Here is a 23,339-nt window from a genome sequence, read left to right as displayed (position 1 = left end):
CACTTATCTTTCAGTGAACCTCAGTTTTCTCATTTATAAAATGAGTATATGAATATTGGAGCTGCTTAGTTCATGGAATTGTTGTGAAGACAAAATGTATGCAAAACATCCTTCAAACTCTAGTGTTATAGTCTTTTAAACTATTATTATTAATCATCTATATGACAGTGTGATCTTTTACCTGCTTAAGCATTCATAAATGTTAAAAGGGAAGATGAAGTTGAAGAGTAGAGTAAAAACCAGAATGTTTGATTATCATGGGACATTTTAAAAACCATCCACTTTGTTGTGGGAACTGGGATTAATGTGGTAGGAATACACTTTAATTCAAATTTCTAATAATTTACGTCTTCAAAATATGCAAAACACAACTTTAAAGGGAACATACCTCCACATATCAATCCTTTATGTCTCACACAGGAAAAATTGTCACATTCACAGTAGGTCCCATAAACCTGTCCATATGTGGACAGATGACAAATGCATTGGCCGCAGTAGCAGTCTCCCCTTCCGCTGCAGGAGGCATGACCCAGGGCATCTCTACATGAGTCGGTGCTCAGGGCATTCTCATCGCATTCACAGAGAGGGCCCATGTAGCCAGGATTACAAATGCATACTCCACACTGGAAGGAGCCCTTCCCTCCGCTACACCTGAAACTGTTCTCTTCCATGTCTTTTTGACAGTTGCAGCTGCACTGGGGGCTAATTTCAATTTCTAGGGCATCTGCCAGGCCCACAGGCTTGATGGTGATGTGCCTGCTTCTTTTCTCACAAGTTGATAGGCTTACAGTTACATTGAATGTTGCCTGGAAAAGAAAATACTCATCATCTGCCTCTTTAGTCTCCCCCTACTTTATCCCCGTGTGTATGTGTGTATGTGTGTGTGTGTGTGTGTGTGTGTGTGTGTGTGTGTGTACACATATATACATATCTTTGGGTGGTAAGGGTCAGCTTTGCAAATGCACATATGACACAGAAAAAGCATGTCTTAGTTATTGCCTGGAAAACATTTGAACTTTTGGGAAGAAATTGAAATTTTAATTAAAGGCATTAAATGGAGAAGTACAACTTCAGCATTTCAAGCAAATTTTTCACTTATCAGAATAATTCTCAAATTGAAAATTGGTCATTTACTTACTGTGCCTCCCACTTTTATGTGAGAGCATTTTTTTTGATGTGGGAAAATAGTGCTATTATTACAGATAGCAGTGAATGATAGGCTGAGTCCCTCTGTATCTCCCAATACCTCCAATTCCACTTCTGATCGAAGTTCCTTTGAGAAATAGACAATAAAACTGTATAAGAACCAAAAATGTAGCTAGAAAAATGAATACTAAATTGTGAACCTGAAGCTTAAATGAACCAGGATGTGGACCTCAAAAATTCACAAGAGCAATCAGTCAATGGACAAATATTTCACTGAGTCCTTAATAGTGTTAAGGGGCAGGTGAAGCAGGGGATTGAAGAAACCATATAGTCAGGTAGACCTGGATTTTCAAATCGTGCCTTTTGAGGCAGTTAGAGAGTGCTAGACCTGGAGTCAGGAGGATAGAAGTTCAATTCCAGTCTCAGAAATTTTCTAGTATATGATTCTGGGCAAGCTATTTAATTTCATTTTGATTCATTTTCCCCAGTTGTAAAATTGAATCACTAATAATTCCAGAATTGTCGAGAGGATCAAATGAGATAATATTTGTAGAGAGCTTTGCACAGTTCTTGTCATACCATACTTAATAAATGATTTTTCCCTTCTATCTTTCACTTCCATATTTGACACATATTAGTATTGGCCATCCCTTCCTTTCTCACTGCCTTGTCATAGCAGAAGAGATCACATAGTTTTAATGAAATTATGAGCTATGAGTACAAGATTACCAAGACTGATAAGTTATAGTGAAAAGTTCTGATAAAAGATGATTCACTAGAGAAAGAAACCACTCCAGTATCTTTGCTAAGCAAAACCTATCGATAATAGTGGAGGACAAAAGGACCCGGTGTGCTGTGGTCTATGGGGTCATGAAGAGTCAGAGGTAACTGAAAATATTTGCCATAGGCACGTCACTTAACTTCTCAGGTCCCCAGACAAAACTCTAAGACCATGGAGAACTGCCAGTCTATATTGGGGTAGAAAATTTCCACACTAGGGAGTTTCTCACACATGTCTTAACCCTTCCTTCTCTCCCCTAAAAAAAAAAAAAAAAAAAGTTCTATGTGATTCATGCTATTGTTAAGACTGAAGTTTGAGTGTCACTCATCATGAACTGCTCCATTCAATTCAATTAATATTTACTGAGCACTAATAAAAGGTGTGTTACTCAATTGGGTGCTATAGGTTATTATTGTTTAGGCACGGTTCATTTTACATTTACATGTCAGATGGGCAAGAAATCCCTGAAGTTTATTTTTAGGGTTTCATTAGTAAGCAATGGAACACCACCATTGTTTGACATTTTACTTTAATCTGTATCACATCAAAAGTTTTTCTTAGCATTTCCTATATTATTAATACTATAACTATTCTATTTTTTATTTTTATTTTGGGCATTTAAATGAATATTAAAATTCAACTTTTCCAGGTTATTACTGTTCCATCATCAGAGTGAGATTCCAGTTCTTTGATTCACCTTCACTTAGTTGAAAAAATTCTACATTTTTCCACCTTCCTGTTTTTATCTTTCTCCAAACCAAAACACTATCAAAAGACAAATCTGTGGTGGCTTTTTCAAAATGTGCAATGTGTCAATGATCCAAATGTCCTTTCTCAGTCTTGATAAATATTCTCATTTTTAAAATTTTTATCTCTTTCTTAAAATGTGTCTTACTGATTTTTTTTTTTTTTTTGTATTTCACCTCCTATTCCTTTAAACTCTTATGAGAAAGAAAGACAATTAAGCAATAAGGTGGATACAATGACTATATTTGACAATGGAGACAATATTCTTTTCTAGTGGCCTCCTATCTCTTTGTCATTGTGAAACATATGTATAATCTGTTGTCCTAGACTTTCATTGTTTCTTTCTCCCATTCCTCATCCCACCACAATTATTTAGAGTTTAATTTCATTTTAATGATCTTTCCATTTACATTATTGTGATAATTCTATGTTCTGGTTCTTTTGATTTTGTTTATTTCACAAGACCAAAGATTTTGGACCTTATAAGCCATCAAGTCCAATTCTCTCAGTTTACAAATAAGGAAATTGAGGTTGGGGGATGTTAAGTAATTGCTCAGTGTGACTGGGATAAGATATAAGCTTGATTTCCTAACTTCAAAATTAACACTTTAGCCAATGAGTCACCGCTCATAAATCTTCCCATGTTTCTCTGAATCCCTCATATGTGTTCATTTCTCTCTCTCTTTCTCTCTTCCTCCTTCCCTTCTTTCCTTCCTTCTCCTCCCCGTCCTCATCCTCCTCCTTCTCTTTATCCTTCTCCTCCTTCTCCTGTGAAGTGCCACAGCCACCCCTTCAACAACCATCACCCTGATCAATCAACAGCTATCAACATTGAGGCAATATCTTCCATCAACAAAAAGATTGTGACTTACTGAAGGCTCAGATAATGGTTAGCATTTTTTTTTGCAATAAAGTATTTTTAATTAAGGTATATATATATATATATATACACACACACACACACATATATACACACATATATACATGTATATATATATACATATGTATGTATGTATATATTAGATGTAAAACTATTGCACATTTAATGAATTGCAGTATTGTGTAAACACAACTTTTATATGCACCAGGAAACTAAAAAATTCCTATGACTCACTTTATTGCAATATTCACTTTATTGCAGTGGTCTGGAACAAAACAGGCAATGTCTCTAAGGTATGCCTATAAAGGGTTCCTGAGAGCAGTGGCCTTGTTTTGTAGTGACATTTTATGTTCTAAAGATAGTTTGTTGGTCTATGTGAAATTTAGAATGCATCTTTTATAAAACTTGCAGAAAAGTAAATATGTTTGATCCCAATTTCTTTGTTTCTCGTCTCCTCTATTTCTGTCTTCTTTTTCTGTATCTTACATCTCTCTGATTTCAAAGATTAATACACTTGTGCTATTATTCTAAAAATTATAGTCTTAGAGAGCTGCCTGGGCAGCAAGAGGTCAAATGACTTGTCCAGGGTCATACAGCCAATATTTGGCAGAGGGAACCACTTGAATCTGAGTACTACTAACTTCCAAGACAAGCTTCCTCATGCCTTTCCAAATTTTAAACCAATTATGCTCTCCTAATCAATTTAGCTTCAAGCACAAAAATTAAAGAAGGAAAGGATTCTTGAAAAAAGGGAATTTTATCATAGAGTAATTGAAATGGAACAACATAATTTATTTTTGAGGGGAGGGCAAGTTTCATGGAGGATCTTTTAATCTAAATTTCACATGTGCCAAAAAAAATCTTCAGAGCATTTAATGTCACCACAAAACAAGGTCATTGGTAGCTGTCCCAAAGACCTGTGCACTTCTGTCCTTGGTGTTCATGCAGATGAATGTTTGTCTAATATTTAAATCTGGTTATCACTTTGACACAATGGAATGATGCTGAGTTTAAAGTTCACTTCAGATTCTAACAATAAATGAAATGCCTCAGATATTTTGGAATATCATAAATCTTTTTCAGTGCACTAAAATTTACTTTATTTATTAGCACTGAATAGCTCCTTATTAATTTTAGAATGTAAAGAAGTTTGAGGTATAGCAATTGAAGTGATTTAGGGACTAAAACAAAGACAAAAAACTAAGGCCACAGTTTTGAGATAGCCTATAAGATAATTTTTGTTTGGTCGTATCTGATTCTTCATGTCCTTATTTTGAAAATTTTCTTGGCAAAGGGACAGAAGTGCCATTTTCTTTCCTAGCTCATTTTACAGATGAGGAAACTGAGCAAATAGAGTTAAGTGACTTGTCCAGGGTCATACTGCCAGTAATTATCAGTAAGGTCAGAATTGAATTTGGAAAGATGAATCTTCCTGACTTCAGATATAGCTATCCACTATACCACCTAGCTGCCCTTTTGGATAATAAATATAGTATTCATATAGTCAATTAAGGTTTGTAATATTATCTCATTTGATCTTAATGACAACCCTTGAAGGTAGATGCTATTATCCCCATTTTATAGATAAAGAAACAGAGACAGACAGAGAGTAAGTGACTTGTCCCTGGTCATACTGTTAGTGTCTGAGATTGGATTTGAACTTGTCTTCCTAACTCCAAGTCCATAGGTCTATTCACTGTACAAACTAGATGCTTTAAAGTTTAGCTTAAAGTACATTAAGAATCTGTAATTTTGTCAGAATAAAAAGCCCTTCCATTGAGTTATATGTAATCCATGTATAACATAGTCTTTAAATGATTTCCTGAGGATTAGAAGAGTTGAACAGTGGGAAGATGGTTGAAATTGAAACTAGGTTAAAATCTCATTTCAGATTGATATCTACCTCTCTGCCTATTCCTTTTCTATAGATCTCAGTTTCCTTATCTGTTACATGGGGAAACTGAATTAGATTTGCTCCTGATCCTTTTCAGCTCAAAATCTATAAACCTCTGATTTTTGTCAGGATAATTGTTCCTTCTACAGAGGCAGATGTAAAGCATTTATGATTTATAATCTGAGGAACTCATCTGACATTCAGAGAAATTGAAATAGTGGAAAGAACACTAGCTTTCTAATCTAAGTTCTGAGTTCAAATTCTTCTTCTCATGGTTCTCACATGTTAGATTTTGGGGAAATTTCATTCACTTCCCTGACTTCACTTTCCTCATTTGTAAAAACAGGGAGCGTGTGGACAAGATGGCTTCAGAAGTTTCTTTCATTCATGTTTCTTTGATAAGTGTTAATCTATAGTCACAGAACTAATAAATGTGAGAAGCAGAACTTCCTGACTTTTTATTTAGTACTCAATTCAGTGAACTACATTGCCTCTTTAAAAATAACTTTGAAATCAACAAAAGATTTGAATAATTGACACTATAAAGTACGGGAGTGCCTTTCAATTGGGAAATGGCTAAAGAAATTATGGTATGTGAATGTAATAAAATACCATTGTGCTGTAAGAAATGTTGAAAAAGACAATTTCAGACAAGCCTGGGAAGATTTATATGAACTAATACAAAGTAAAATGAGAAGAATTAGAACAGTAGTAGAATCAATGTAAAAGCAACTTTAAGAGATAAAAAAATGTGTTTAAGGCAATGACCAACAACAGTTCCAGAAGATCATGGATGAACAATTTCTATCAGGGAGGGGATGAATTCAATCTATAGAATGAGACATAGTTTTGGATAAGGACATGTGGAAAATTATTTTGGGAGACTATGCATATTTAAAAGAGTTTAACTTTTCTTTTCCAATGGAGCAGAAATGGAAGAGTAAAGAAAAGGTTGTTAACTGAAAAAATTACAATTATTTAAAAAAAGAAAAATAATTTTTAACTCTTTAAGGTGTATTTCCTGATTTATGATTGTCCTTACAGTATTGTATTCAATTTTGATGGTCCAATAACAATTCCAAATCAATGCTAAACCTTCTATAAGCTTATTTGTACTTTAAAATATTTCAGTATAAAGGGGGCTTAATTAAAAAGAGCAACTATTTTTATATCAACTACCCTCCAGGATACACTTGCACTTTCACATCATAAAATACACACACACACACACACACACACACACACACACACACACACACACACCCCTTAATACAGAACTTAACCTTTCTTAAAGCAAGCTGGGACATGATCAGAGCAGGCTTTGAATCAAACTTGAAGAAGAGGAAATATGAGAATATCTTATAACAAATATTTTGACAACTCATTCTTTCCCAATTTCCTTAAATCCTTTGAAGATTTTAGAAGGGAACTAATTTGAAAATGCTGGGGTAAACTAATTGGACTGTGTTCTCATTCAGTAAAGGAACACCTTGTGTTTTTTATTAGATTCTACACATTAAAACTTTAATTACTATATGGGCAGAAAAGAAGGTTTTTACAGTGTTGTTGTTGACTAGCTTTCCTTCCTGGAAGAATTTCAAGCCTGAGCTAATGTGATAAACTTTTGATGTGAGTCTAGTGAACTGAAATTTCGAAGGATGGCAGTGTGGGCCCTAAAACTGCATTCTACTTTAACCAAAAAGACAGATTTGTTTTTAATTTTTTGTTGGAATGAAATATTTGAGAATAAATGACTGTTCACAGTCTATCTTGAATTGGAAGTGGGTTGTGTAAGGGGTAAGTTACAGATAAACATATCGGGGTATGGTTCATTTGCTGTTAACTTTAGTGTCAAAAAATTACAAAAAACAAGCTAATTGTGGAACAGCAAGTTTTGATAAGCTCTTCTTTCTTCAGGATTAGAAGACCTACCTTTTTATGTGTGTAATTTTTCATGTTTTTTTCTGCCAAAAGGGAAGATAAGGAAAAAAATGTGCAATAAAATAAATGGAAACACACTTATCAGATATCTGTACTTTTTTTTTTTTAATCATGAAAAGAAACCTTAAAAATCAATACTATAACTAGTAAATTGGTGTGTACCTTCAGTAAAGGGAGAAATTCTATTGTCAGGTTCATAAATTCCATTCCAATAACTGTGTGCCTATAAAATCAATGAAAATTTCCCTTGGTTTCAGACAGCAGAATACAGAACAGGGGTTTCACTGGTATGTTTTTGGTGGTTTCTTTTTTTAAGGGCCATTTGAAAATGCAAGGTTAAAGGAAATGAGCAACATTAATTAACCCCCCCCCCTTTTTTTTTGGTAAATAGTATTTTTTTCTAATTATATTGAAAAGATAGTTTTCAACATTCATTTTTTATAAGATTTTGAATTCCATATTTTTTCTCCTTCTTTCTCTCTCATCTTCCTTCCCTAAGATGGCAAAAATTTTATATAGGTTATATATGTGCAATTATGTAAAGTTATTTTCACATTAGTCATGTTGTAAAAGAAGAAACAGAACAAAAAGAAAGGCCACAAAAAAAACTAAAAATCAAAATACAAAAAAAAAGTGAAAATAATATACTTTGATATGCATTCAGACTCCATAGTTCTTTCTGTAAATGTGGATAGCATTTCCCATTATTAGTCTTTTAGAATTGTCGTAGATCATTGTATTGCTGAGATCAGCTAAGTCAATCATAGTTGATCATTGCACAATGTTGCTATTACTATGTACAATGTTGTCCTGCTTCTGAATGAGCAAAATATTCTAATATAATTCTAATATAATAAAGAATTGTCAATTAATGTGTTAAAAAACCCACTACCTATCTCAGGCCCATGTTGGCCCTTTAGGCATTGTCTTGAGGTACTACACTACATATAATTGTTTCTCAACAAGTTTTCTCAATTTTTTCAGTCTTAGGGGTTTCCCCCTTTGATTTAGAGCCATTAGAATACCCTTGGAGGAGTACTATGATTGATCCACACAAGACACAGTTACAGCAGGGGAAAGAATTTCATGAATGATAATTCTTTTTTGTTGGGTGCTGTTTATGAACAATTGAAATTGTAGAGCCAGTGTGTATATGTGTTTTCGTTTGAATATGTGTAACCATATGTTTTGTATTCCACTTTTTGGAAGGATAGCTATTCAATTAAATATACAGGTGAAAGCAAAGCACCTTGTATACCATACGCATTCATGACAGAGGCCATTCAGTGACACATAAGCATAGCTTAGTTTTAACACATAAAGGCTGTTGTTGTTTGTCCTTTGTTCTCCAAGGGCACCATGATATCAGGGAGGTGATACTATGATATGAAAATTAGTTAGATTTAAATGCTGGGGGAGCTGTGCAAAGTTATCTGCCTCACTTTCCCCTCCAGAGACAGCTGGATCCAGTGGCCAGATATAGATTAGTATGATTGGAGATGGCCCTGGATGAAATGGGAAGCTTTGGCCTTTTTAAGCTAAACTGTTTAACTGGTCTCAGTTTGAATGAGGCTGCACCCATTCAGTAATTAAGGCTAAGTAGCAATTGAGGCTTAATCTCCACTTTCACCTAGTCCAAAAACAAACAAACAACAACAACAACAAAAACCTAAATAAATAAATCTGGGAGAGAAAGACCTTTAGGGTTTCTGGTCAAAGCAGAAATGATTGCTTTTTACATTCACTCCTGCAGCTCTGAATCCTCCCAAGATTTTTTAGGGTTTGCTGGCTAGATTTTTTTTTTTTAAGGACTATGCCTTAAACCAAAACCAATCTGATTTTTATTAATTGGCCACCAAGAGGTCCCAGGTCAAGCCCCATTTGGTAATTGTTTGGGTGCTAATTGACTCATTAAATGTAAATAGCGATCATTTTTGTTTTGCTCATTTTCTCTGTCTGTCTCTCTCTGCCTTTCTGTCTCTGTCTCTGTCTCTGTCTCTGTCTCTCTCTCTCTCTCTCTTACACACACACGTGCATGCGCACACACACACACACATACATACAAAATGTAGAAACTATAAGATGCCATACTTTGTAAGCTGTGATGATCAACTGAAGGATGTTTCCAGAGTCTTTCTGAAGAAGCCCTACTGTAGCTCCAGGAATAAGTTTGGCATAATTCTGTAAACAAAGAAGAATAAAAATGTCTTTGCCCAGTAATAATTGAGAAACATACTTGGTTCAACTTATAGACTATGATCACCTCCATTCAATTGGTCAGTAAAAACAGGCTCCAGATGATAAATGAACACTTCCTTTGAAACTGAACCCTTCATGTTTTGTGCTTCCTACATCCAAATAAGAAGTAGATTGGCCAGAACTGCCATTGGGGAAATCTAAGTTTCTGTGGTTGACTTAGTCAAAGACCATATTTCTATAACAGGAAAGGAGTCAAGACTTATAATAACAATAACAGTAATAAAACTAATAGTTTGAATTCATTGAATTCACTTCTCAAGAAGCTCAAAGCATTTGTTTCCTATAAATCCTAACTGACATTATTTCCCTCCATTTTATAGTTAATGAAACTAAGGCAAATAAGCAACTTGACCAGGCCACATGAGTCTCTAGATTTTAATGACCAAACTCTTAGCTGCCCTTAGAAATAATGAATTACTTGGATAGCTTCTATTGATTAACCCTGATGCATCCATTCTCCTCTGTGGCCTACTATGGTTGATTTCAGAGCATAAGAACAATGTCATAAGCCTCTGAGGTTATTGAAGTATAAAACTCTTTTTTGCTTTTCACCTTAATGGATTCTATGTAGTTCATTCTTGAGCCTAACTGTATAGCTTTTGATTTCATCCCTTGTAAGTAGCATGTTATCTGTCTCTTTCCATGGTTGTCAGTGATAGTTGACTGCCATCTTTTTGCTATCCATTATTATCACCTTTTAATTTGGATGACAGGCAATATGGTATAATGGAAAGATCATTAGCTTTGGACCCAGAACACTTGTGTTTAAATCTGGGTTCACCTATCATTTGGTAACTAGTTATGTTATTTGACCCTCTGAACTTCAGTGTTCTCATGTATGATGTAGAAATAATTTGTTCCATCGTTTTCAGTTATATCTGACTCTTCATGACCCCATTTGGTATTTTCTTAGCAAAATTACTGAAGTAGTGTGCCTTTTCCTTCTCCAGACCATTTTACAGATGAGGAAACTGAGGCAAACAGGTTTAAATAACTTGCTACAGATCACATAGCTAGTATGTATCTGAGGCTATATTTGAACTCAGGAATATGACTGTCACTCTAATTTTCTTGATTCAGGCAGTTCATAGGTCATGGTATTTCCATTTACCCCAATCCTATCCCCATATTATATGATTTTAATTATAAATGTTCATGGCCTCATTAAGACCCTGGCTTCTTAATCCATTACTCCTTATACTTCCATAATCTACACTTTCATTCCACCTTGATCTCACCATCATCCATAACTACTTTATTGTCATTCCCTGCCTCCCTGAGCTCTGAAACTCTTCTCTTTTGTCATAATATGCTCTCTTTCCATTTTTCCTTCTATCTCTCTCTTTCTAAAATTATTTATTATTATTATGACCTATAGTTAATCTATATTTAAGGATGTGATCCTTGGCAGTTCAATTGCTTGAGATAAAAGTCTCTTTCAGGTTCTATAGAGAAACTGTTGATAAATTCACTTATCTAAATTATAGATCTATCCATCTGCTTTAAAAAAGCAGTTACTAAATTAAATGAAACTTAAAAATTCTGAGATAGCAGTTATTTGAATATGACTGACTATAGAATACTGGAATAAATGGATAATACAATTTTTTTTTATTACTTGCATACAAAGAATGAGAGAACTTTTAGGCTCATAACTGGAGAAGCTTAGATGGCAGAATTGTTTTGTGATAATGAGACAAATATAATTTACCTGATTATAGACAATACGACCACTGCTTACTAACTAACTAAGGACATTTGTAGAAAGGATCTAGTTGCTGAACTAAGAAGGGAAAATATGTGAAAGGGCACATTTCAAAATGATATAAGAGAGTGTAATCTTGTCTCTGAATTGTCATTTGTCATTGGACATATTGGTCATCCAATGAAAAACTGGAGTTCCCTCTCTGCCAACTGCTGATAAGAAGAAGGAATATGGAAAACATACAATTGTCTTTTGTGAATTGTTGAGAAGAAGAGAAGAGAAAAGATAGAAGATACTTCTTTGTGTTGCTATCAATTATTGCTGAGAGATGGAGAAGGAAAAGAATTCTGCAAAGGAAAAATGTTGGAGATACTAGGATAAAACAAAGGGTTTTGTTTGTTTTGGGGTAAAGGTCAATGTCTTTTTCTAAAGGAGTGTAACATTACTTCACTTGAAGGCATAAATTAAGCCTGAATCTGAAACTGACTTATACTATAGTTTCCACTAAGGAATCAACTCAGTGAAAAGACAAATAGCTTGGAAGCTGAGAATTAAACAAGACTCTCAGTGAATAGAGTTGTCTAATTGAAAATGTTTTTACCAGTGAGATGTTAAGCCCAGTAAAAAACAACACAGTTCAGTGTAAGTATCAGTTAAATACAGAAGATACACATACCAAAGAGCTTTCATTAACAATTCCTGAGGCAGAAAGAAGATACTAAGTTTATAGCTATGGAACTGTGAATTTTCCTGGCTACATGTATTTCTTATATACTTCATAACTGCAGGACTTTTAAGTGTATACCCATCTCTCCATTGACAGTATCTGCTTTGGTGAGAGATTATAAGTGAAATTTATTGGTAGAATGTTATATAAATATTATGTGTTTGCTTTGCATTTTCAGTAAAATTTTTATGAAGATTGAGTGTGGCTGATAGCCATTGGGGCGCATGAGCCTTTAACATTTTAAAATTCAACATCTAGTATTGGTGACAATAGTAATATACAGAGCTTATTCCTTGGACCTTGACATAATTCTGAGTAGAGTAATAGATCATGGTCATTCCTCTGAGGAACCACCTCAACCTGATGAAGTAGGAATAGGTGAAGTGAGGAAGCTAATCCAAGCCCAGGGAGAGAGAACCCAAGAATATTTAGAGTTGCCTACTGGCAACATCTCTCTGTGTGTTGTCCTAAACTTCACTCCCACTCTAGTCTCACTTTTTCCTCCCATCATCATTGTAACCATATAAAGTTCACATCTCTATTTTGTCCTCTGCCCTTGAATTCCTTGGTTCCTTCTCTGCTACTTATAAATATGTTCCAATCCCTATAAGACCTTAACTTGACTGTCATTCTCTCAGACTATTATTTTGTATCTCTTTTCTCTTTCAAGACCAAATCTTTAGAAAAAGCTTTCTAAATTCATTGCCTCCTTACTCTTTTCTCTTAGTGGTTTCTTGTGTTTTGTGTAATGATCGCATTTTATTTTAAAATTTTAAACCAATGGATTTAAATTTTAAAATCAGTGGATTTTATTCTGTTATTTAATTAAACTATTTTCCCCCAAACTAAAAAAATAAATTTTTGCCTCTTTTTCTTTAGCTCTAATTCATTTGTTACCCCCTTGTAATGTGTCCAAATTCACCATTTGAAATTCCTCTTTTCATGACAATGAATGCTCTCTTAGTTTCTGAATCTAATGACTTTTTCTCAGGTCATTTTCTCAGTCTTATTCCTTCTTGACCTTTCTAGTTATCCTGCTCTATATCTTGCCACTGGACCCAGATGGCTCTGGAGTGGAAAGGGAGGCAAATGATTTTGCACAGCCCTCTCTTACTTAAATCCAACTCACTTGTATCACCTCTCTGATGTCATGGTCGTCTTCAAGAATGGAGGATAAACAACAACTTTTGATACTTTTTCACCCTCTCCCTTTTAAATTCTTTCCCTTTCCTTCTATGATACTGCTCTGTTGCACATGCTTTTTCTCCTATCTGTATAGCTTATTCCTTTTCAGTCTCTTTTTCTGGATTATCATCCTTTTTTCACCCATGAAACACAAGAGACTCCCCAAGTTCTGTGCTGGAGTGTTTTCCTCTTCTTTCTCTGTATTATCTCCTTGAGGAGGTCAATAATATTTAATGGGTTCAGTTATTATCTCTATACTACTAATTTGCAGACCTGAACATTTAACTCTAATCTGGGCAGATAGGTAATATAGTAGATGAGTTCAAATCACTTATAAACTGTGTATTATTCTGGATAAGTCACAACCTCTGTCTGCCTCAGGTTTCACATCTGTAAAATGAAGGCCCTATGGTTGTCACGAAGATCAAATAAGATGATATTTGCAAACCTTAAAGTACTATATAATTGCAAGCTATTCTTCTTATTATAAATATTGGTTGGTTGGTTCTTGTCCTTCATTCTCAAAGAAGGCCAAAATAACCATCACTATGTTGGTGTCAAGTTATACTATATCTCACTATGACTAATCAGACCAGTATGAGCTAGGAATGTTTCACCATAGGTTGGGCACAAATAAGCCATGTGAACATTTCAGGTAGATTCTCTAATTTTTCACATTTCATAATTCTTCTGAGCTACTTCAGTTTTGTTTTGTTCATAGAGCAGAACACCTTCTCTGATGAGGGTACAGCATACTGGACAGTTCTGTGCCAGTGTTTCCCATGTTGCATGGTCAATTCCAAAGTTCTTCAGAGAGACCTTGAGACTGTCCTTGCATCAAATTATATCAGTATTAATAATAATAACCTATCTCCTGAGCTTCAGCCATATATTACCAACTTCCTGCTAGATATCTCTACATGTCTATGACATACAAATCTCATGTTCTATATCCTCATAGAAGCTGGAGAATATGCAAATTTAATTGGTCCAAGGAGAATTAAGCTTGGGAGGCTTTTAATACCTAGAAAAGGGAAGCTTAAAGTTTCTAAACAAAAGAATTATGGATCTCAAAGATTGTATGAAGTTGTCATTCCTGATAAATTTATAGTAACCCACAGTAGTAGAAGTATAATGGATATTTTCCAAAATCAATGGTCCAACTGATCTTGTGAATTTTGGTCAACTCTCATAGTGGAGTCGAACTGATACATTTCTCTCGACACAGTTATTCTCTTTCATGTGGCACAACATTTGGCAGTAGGCTATTCAAACTAGGAGCTAACATTAATCAGTTTTGCTGATAACCACTAGTGTGAGGATATAAAGGACTTGGCAGTCAGTAGCAATACCAAGAGATAATATTGAAAATTGTGTCAAAGAAAACTATTAATTAAATTCTGGATGTTGGTTCCCCAAAAGTATTTCAAATAATTATCTATAAACATGGACAATTTGGCTTCCTGGCCTAATGCTGTTAAAAATTATACTTTAAATCTCCAGGAGTGTTATGATTCCTTTAAATATTATGTATCAAATGCCTCTCTTTCATTACAGCACTAAAGAGCTATTGTAAATCAGCATGATTAAACATGTTTTATGGTAGAGAAGGAAGATTTTGCATGCCTGGCTGTTATGAATTATAGCATTGTGTCTTTAGAAGATTATTCTTGGAAATTAGGAATCGTGGGGTTGGTAAACAATAGCACAGAAGCTGATTAGAAATGCAAACTAGTGTGCTTGGGCTTGAATTTCTATCACTCATTTCTCAATTATCAGTCCATGGACTATCCTAATTATGGCTTATGGGTGTGCTGCAGGGGCCACCTCCCTATGATGCCACCCAGCATGTTTTGAGACCTCTTTTTCTGGTTTAGATATTCTGGGATGCATTTTCCTGTGTGCCTACTGCTCTCCTTGATTTCTTTTTACAATTTCATAAGATTTTCATTTCTACCTCTGCCTTTTTTTATTTGCTTTTTTTTCTCATCTTAAAATTTTTTTGTTTGTCATCAGGTTATGTTTGTCTTTTCAAGTATATTTTTTATAGTCACCTATTAGGAAAAGGTAAAACATCAGCAAACAGTCATTTGGAAAACTGGAACTGAAGGACAAAATGGAAAGCATCTTCCATTTACCACTTCTGCTCCTTGCTGAGGTTGCCTGCTAGAGTAGGAGATGCCATGTTTGAGCCATTGATTAAGTAATGGAAAAGTAACTAATAAATGCCATAGTTCTCCCCGACAATCTGGCCTTCCCCAAATAGTTGAGAAAAGCGTGGGACATGAGAACCTTTTTGATTCCACATTAGCTTTTATATGGTAGTTTTCCAACTTTCCGCAACCTCTGGCTTGATCCTGGTTTTGGATACCAATTGCCATTTGGTTAACACTTCATATATTGGCTAATCATGGCTGAATTAGTGCACTGATAATACTTGCTTCTGAATGGTCCTCCATGGTTACCCCTCTTATTCCTGACCTTGACTGTCTACTGTGGATTTTGACTTTTACTTAGTGGAATTTTGTTCTAGGTTTGATTTTCTGAGGCTCTGATTGTTCCAAACCTATCATAAGGTTAGATCTTTTTCTTTCTCTTTGGGACTGGAATACAAGCAGAAAGGAGATCCTCTGGCTTATAGGCAAACAATACCAATATCCCCTCATTGATACATATAATCAAAATTGATTATATAATGGCATATTTTTATTCAATATGTATAAAACTAGATATATAGAGCAGCACACAGATTCTCTGTATAAAACTAGATCTATAGAGCAGCACACAGATTCTCTTCGGGCTTTGGATATGGTATATGCCCTCTTGATGTACAGCCCTATAGATATAAAGAGGGGGCAGTTGATTTCATTATTAATGAATATTAAAATTTCTAGCTTTAAATAAGTAATAAAGGTTAGCGTGTATTGACTGAGAAAACATAACGTTATATAATTTTAATGCAAAATTTTTTCTTAGTTCTTAAAAGAGTCTTTTCTTGTCATTTACCCTATTTTGCACAAACTCTATAGTTAAACAAGAATTCTAAAATTGAGGTTATGGATAAATTTCAGAACATCTGAGAACTTGGATAGGGAAAAAATGCTTCAATTGTGAATGTAAGAAAACAATATTCTGAGAAGGGATCCATAGGAGTTGAAAACAGAAATACAAAAACCCTTGAATTGTGTCACATTTGCTTATACTGAGTTTCTTTCTTTGTCTCTCCATATCTCTTTCCCTTATCTTTCTCCATGCCTTCATTTCTCTCTCTCTCTGTCTCTCTGTCTCTGTCTCTGTTTCTGTCTGTCTGTCTATCTGTCTGTCTGTCTCTCTCTCTCTGTCTCTGTCTCTGTCTCTCTGTCTTTCTGTCTCTGTGTCTCTGTCTCTGTGTCTTTGTCTCTGTGTCTCTGTCTCTCTCTCTTTCTCTCTGTCTCTCTCTCTCTCTGTTTTCTCTGTCTCTGTTTTTCCTTCCCCCCACTACTACTTCTTACCTCCACCTTCTTCCCTGCTATGTTTCATCTGAAGTTTGTCCTACTTCTTAATTTAAACTTATACTCTTTACTTAAAACATTCCTTAAATTCCATGCCACTTTTTTCTCAAAATACTTTATTCTTCTCCCCAGGCCATGCAATTTTAATGATTTTTTTTATCATTGTCAGCTATTGAAGTATGGATTTTGTATTTCAATAACTAGGTGATATAGTGATTAGGGCACTGGGTGTGGGATCAGATTCATCTTCCTGAGTTCAAATCCCATCTGACACTTCTGTCTGTGAGATCTTGGGCAAGTCACTTAACCCTGTTGCCTCCATTTAATCTATAAAATGAGCTGTGGAGGAAAATGGCAAACCATTCTAGTATCTCTGCCAAGAAACCCTAGTGGGGTCACAAAGAATTGGAAACAATTGGATAAAAAAACATTTTGTTGAGAAAGTTACTCCCTCTTTTCTCAGAGTTTATATTATAAATAACTGAAATATATTCTTAGTGGGGTGGTGGTCCTAATATTATTTTTGCTGTTCTTCAGTCACATCCAATTCTTCATGATCCCATTTGAGGTTTTGTTAGCAAAGATACTGAAGTTGCCACTTTCATCTTCAGCTCATTTTGCAGCTCAGTTTACTGAGGTAAACATGGTTATGTGACTTGCTTAGGCTCACACAGTTAGTAAATGTCTGAGGCCAGTTTTAAACTCCGGAAGATGGGCTCTCTATCTATCATGCCATCCACTATCTTTTATTTCTTTACATTTTCATAGTTTAAATTTATAATTTTATATGGATACATATTTGATGGTTTTGTTACATTTTATCTATAGGAGATACTTAATCCAGTTAATTTTTATGCAGATAGGAGAAAGTTTTTATATGTACTTGTCACATTGTTTGTAGATCTTTCTCCAGTATTATATTACTTCTTCCTAAATTTTAGCAGGTTGTCATGGTCTTCTCTTTCACTGACCAATTTATTTTGATTGCAGCCTTATTTATGGGCACAATGAAAATGGTTGCTGTTAGTTATCTCATTTTTACTTTCTTTCTGTGTCAAAGAGATACTTTTATTTATATCTTTTAAATGATTCACATCTTTTTTTCCTTAACTCTCATGTTCTGTGCCTTAGGTTTTTGTTTGTTTGTTTGTTTGTTATATTCAGTATAAAGTATAAAAATGGTTAACAACCAGCTCTCCAAAAAAAGTACTCTTAAAAATCTTTAAGTTTAAGCTGCATTATTAAGATTTTCTCTATCACATTCTTAAGTTTAAACAACCATAAAACAATAATCAAACCGTGATTTGTGGTATTTGGTGATTTCTGAGCTATAAATACTCACTTTGAAAATTTAACAATCATATCTTAAGAGACAGTCTGAGTAGGTTATATACCCCAACATATATTAGAACTACTTTTTACTACTTTACTTTTTACTTTGCAACTTTAATTTTATTGTTTGTACTTAAAGTTTTAAATATATTTACATTTAATATAAAGAATGATTTCTTTAATTTTGAATAATTATTTAAACTATGTAGATTTTTTTTTTTTTTGGTGGAGAAAGGGAAGTGGTACTAATTTAGGGAGCATTACAACCATGAAACATCTTTTTCTCTGGCTGAAATGCATAACAGAACAAAGCCAGAATGCTTACCCAGCTAATTATTGTAATTCAGTCCCTTCTAGAATGCTTTATAAGAATGATCTGGATTTTATTTACTAGTTGGATTGGTGATGTTACTTGGAACTTTTCCTTAGAAAAATTCTTAAATATTAAGCACACATTTTATTATTTTTATTTTCCAAAGGAGATATATATATATATATATTCCTTACATGCTTCAACTTTCTTTGGGATCAAGCTATTCTTGGATATATATGTAACTATTTCAACGTTAAGATTTTTTTTTTAATGTTAAAGCTAGAGGGGTCCCCCTAGAGAACTTTCAGCCTAATTCTCCAATTTTATAAATGAGGAAACAGAGTGCCAAGTAAGTAGAGTTCCTAGCCCCACACAACTATAGTTTTATATTACAGATAATTTCCATACCCTGCCTAGTCTCTCCAGATTCAATAGAAGCTTATTCCTTCTAGCCTCTTCTGACCCTTGTTTTTCAAATTTTTGATGCACTTATCATGTAAGATTGTGTATTATAGGCATCTATATTTGTATACTATTTCCCTAGTAGACTGTAAGTTTGATGAGAACAGAGACTATCTTGTACAAACTTTGTGTCTTTTTTAGAAGCTGGTCCAGTACTTTGCATGCAATAGACAATAAATATTTGTGGAATGAATGAATCCTAAAAAATCTCAAAGACAAGGGTTTTCTGGTTACCAACTTACACTGACCTTTATCTGCTGCAGGGACAAACTCTGATCCATCTGACCCTTGACTGACAAATAGATTCTCAAGATTCTATTGATCAGCCTTAGAGAATAAATGGAAAAATGGCTTCCCCCCACACACCCTGGAAAAACCTTTGGTTGGGGCCTAAGGCTTTTACTGTCTCAAGTAACCAATGCAACTGAATACAAAAATTAGTATACAGTTATCTCTTCTACTTCCTCACTTTCTCTTCTGCTGTTTGATATATCATGGATTGAAGTAAGAAATTAAATGGGAATTTTGGGGGAGTTCTGCGCCATAGAAAACACACAAAAATCCAGCAAATGACACAGAAAAAGTTTAAAAACTCAGAAATGCATAAAATATATGCATAGTATTGTATAATACCAACATATTTTATCATAATTCAGATTTCTTTTTTGGCATGAAGGGAAGATCAAAAGATTTTGCACAAATTGTCCAGATCCCTGGGCATTATGGCCTATATGGAAGGGGTAATTGTAAATTAACTCGATTATAATTCTCTAAACTGAAAAAAAAAAGACTTTGAAAAAAGGGAGAAAAAAGTAAAAGTTTAGGAGCAAAAGTAATTTTTTCTGGAATATATTGTACTATTTATCTGGTCAAAGGAATGGTAACTCTTTTCTGGAGATGTCCTCTTTTATGGGAGCGAGGTATTTGTTCTTGAGCCCAGAGGGGGAAATCAGGTTGATTCTCAAAGAAGGTCCCTACTTCTGAAATAAATCAGAAAGCTGTTTTTCCCCCCATGAGGCTTTTCATCCTCATGGGTTATTTTTCCCTTGCCAGTTCTTACATTCATTATCTGTAAATGCAGAGCTCCTAGCTTTATGCAAGAGTTCCCCTCCAGGCCATACTGTGTTACTAGGACACCCAAGATCCCAAAAAGAATGTGTAATTGTTTCTGGCACTAGTGTAGCATGAATTTCTATCATTGTGCTGCATGATATCTGCTTTGCCTTTAGGCCTTCCATTGTCAGAATTCCACGGTGATGCAGGTAGCTATGAGAGTGTGCTAATTAAATCAGGGTGCTTAGATTGAAGTTGGCTTCTGCAATGACTAGGTAGGCTGAGAAATTTTCTGGGTGCTGCCTCCTTTTCTCCCAGCCTGCTGTTGGATGTAATTATCTTGTCAGCCAAGATATTCTTGTATTCAGCTGAGTGTGCCTTCAGAAGTAGCTAGGAGAATGATAAGGGAAAAAAGAATGGCGGCCCAATATATCACTCTTCTGAAACAAGCTAACACACAAGGCTGCTTGTATTCAGGAATCAAAGAAAAGAGGCAACGGACAGATATTTGTTACCGGAGCTATTCTAGATCCTCCCTTAATAATTTTACTCAAGCCTTTAGAAAGACTGCAGATTTCTTTCAGCAGTGCCGGTCCTAATACTTATAAAACTCTTAAGAGGAAGAGATCTGCTTCAATAACAGCCTATGTGCTCTGCAGACCAAATAGCAGGTAATAAAATTTGGAAGAATAACTCTTAGGAAAGATCTGAAGGAGAAAAAGAAAACAGAAAACAGGTGTACATGTGTGGGGGCTGTTAAAAAGGCGTTTGCATGCTTTGTTTCTTGCTGTTCTTTGCACACAACACTCTAGAGCCTATCTTTGTACCTTTTTTTACTGGCTGCCCCAAAGCCAGTAAAGATCTATAAGGTTCTCCTTCCTCACATCTGTCTCTTAGATTCCCTGGTTTCCTCTAAGATTCAGCTCCAAGGCCACCCACTTTTGGCAGGTGGTCTTTCTTGGTTCCACCCAACCACTAGAGAAATCCCCACAAGGTTACTTTTCGACTATTACATTATACGTGCACCTTATTTGTGTTTATTTATAAAGATATTATCTCCCCATTGAAATATAAGCTCTTTGAGGGCAGAAGTCATTTTTGCTTCACTGTTTTAGCACAACATGGGGTAAATGCTTAATTAATGCTTATTGATTCATTAACCCAAGGAGGATTAAGGTAACTAGGAAAATAAAGGTTGCAAATTTTGCTCTGGGTTTATCCTGTTAGAGGCAGTTCATCCACACATTGGGTGCATTGTAGTGGGGATTCCTTCTTGGTATGACTTGGATCAGCTGGTTGCCGAGGTCCCTCCCATTTCTTTGATTTTATGATTCTGGTAACATTGTATCTGAAACCTGATGCCTTTACCAATTTTAATTATACAACAAAGCTCCTACTCTACTGTATCCTTCCTTTCCTGCTATCTCATGGGGTGAAGGTCTAGGCTGGGCCACAGCAAGGTTGATTGTTTCTTAACTGGAGGATTTGCCTTCCAAATGTCACTGGGGGAGATTTTGTGCAGCTGCTGTTTTGTTTTGGTTTATTCTAGCAATGACAGCAACTACAGGAAAATGAAAATCTCACAAATTGCTTTTGATCTGAAGCAACTTTAATTTTTTCTAAAAATCGCTTCTTTGTGTAACTATTCAGGATCTAATGACCTAAAAGACCTTGCATTGATGTATGGAATATCTTTTGGCTTCCCGGATAGTAGTTGAAGCATGTCCCAAAATTGACTCTGACTCAGAAGTCCTGGGTTTCAATCCTGCCTTTGTCATGACCTGTGTGGGACTTTAGGAAAATTCTTAATTTCTCTGGGCTTCATATTCTTCCTCTGTAAACTGAAGGGATTAGAATAGATGACCTCTAAATTCCTTTTCAGCTCCAATATCTTTTATTTATGAATCTCTTGTTAGCAATCTAGTCAGGGCAGTTGCCCCTTGCATGCTCAAATAGCTTTATGCTATCATTCATGGGGCTATTCCTTGCTTCCACCAGGTGCCAAATACAAAATAATATGGTAGTGAAGTGAGAGAGTAGATAGGGTGCTGGGTCTGGAGTCAGAAAATCTGAGTTCATACGTGACCTACGATGCAAGTCATGTGACCTGGACAAGCTACTTAATCTCTACCTCAATTTCCTCAACTGTAAAATGAGAATAATATTAACACTTGTGTCGTAAGGTAGTTGTGAAGAACAAATGAGGAAATATTTGTCAAGGGCTCGGCATTGTGCATGGTAAATTATAGATGCATCAAAGCTTGTTTCCTTCCTTTCTTCAACATTTCAGATCATAAAGCAAACCTGACTGCTACTATTGCCCATGTCCTTCTCTAGAAATTATGATCGGGCTATGTTTTCAGATCATCAGACCTAGAACCTAACAGTTAATATACATAAAGTCCTAAGGGGATAGAGGTAACTGATCTGAACAGAAGTGTGTAGTCATATTGCCCTTAATGAAGTAAAAACAATGGTAATTTAGTGACCCTTAGCATTTTGAGGCTCCAGGGCAGCTTAGATACAGATTTTGGAGTCAAATTCATATAAGAAGCATGGGAAAGAGACAGGAAAACTAATAATAGAAGTTATTTGAAGATATACGTCAAGAAATGTAACTCCCAACCCAATCCCAAAGCTTAGTTCACACTGACTCATTGATATGTAGCTCAGTTTTACCCTAATGGTATGTGTTCTTATTGTACCCTCAATTTTAAAGCTGACAACATTATTTTTGTCTCCTCAATACACAATACAAAAAGAAAACTATTAAGTAGTCAGCTTTATTTTATCCTCCTTACACATCCCTTTTGCCTCAGGGTTAGGGGAGGCAAGAGAAGGTACTTGGCAGATGGCAGATAGTGGGGTAAAAAGAGTGCCAGATTTGGAATACAAGGCCCTGAATTCTATTCCTGGTTTTGTCAATCAACTCACTAGTCAGGTGATGTTGGGCAAATCATTATAACTTTCTAGACTTTAATTTCCTAATCTGTAAAAATGATGGTATTGGACTAGATGGTCTCTGACATCCAATTTCCTTCTAAATCTATGGTCCTAAGAAATAAGAAGTTAGGGAAATGGAAGATATCAGAGCTTGAATATAACTGAATGTAATATTTTTTAGCTTGTGGTGAATGACATCCAAGAAGCAATTTTTCAAAACAATAAGTTGAACTAGGGATTCATTAATAAATTAATCTGTTCATTTGATATCAAGGAAATAGGTAGATCCAAAAAGACTGGCATGTAAAAGAATTTAGAGCAAAATTTATATTCACATGGGTTCATTTAGCTTCTTGATAGTGTGTTGAATAGATTGTTGGATCTGGAATAAAGAAGAGCCAAATTCAAATCCAGCCTTGGATGGTTATTAGTTGCATGATTCTGAGGCAATAAATTAATCTACCTCACTTTCTTCAATAG

At 35.1% G+C, this 23,339-nt stretch overlaps 1 protein-coding gene across 1 annotated transcript in view; it reads right to left on the bottom strand.

The window, feature by feature from the left end:
• Positions 1–23,339, bottom strand: part of ITGB6 (integrin subunit beta 6) — a 193,136-nt gene that overhangs the window by 29,827 nt on the left and 139,970 nt on the right. The window contains exons 11-13 of the mRNA XM_051986289.1: positions 9,481–9,570; positions 1,139–1,273; positions 389–806 (exon numbers count right to left, since the gene is read on the bottom strand). Coding sequence (XP_051842249.1) covers positions 389–806; positions 1,139–1,273; positions 9,481–9,570 — 643 coding nt within the window. The remainder of the gene's footprint in view (positions 1–388; positions 807–1,138; positions 1,274–9,480; positions 9,571–23,339) is intronic.

This window comes from Antechinus flavipes, chromosome 3 (assembly GCF_016432865.1).
Source record: "Antechinus flavipes isolate AdamAnt ecotype Samford, QLD, Australia chromosome 3, AdamAnt_v2, whole genome shotgun sequence".
NCBI lineage: Eukaryota > Metazoa > Chordata > Mammalia > Dasyuromorphia > Dasyuridae > Antechinus > Antechinus flavipes.
The sequence above is the reverse complement of the archived record's forward strand: the minus strand, read 5'-3'. Positions and strand labels throughout refer to the sequence as shown.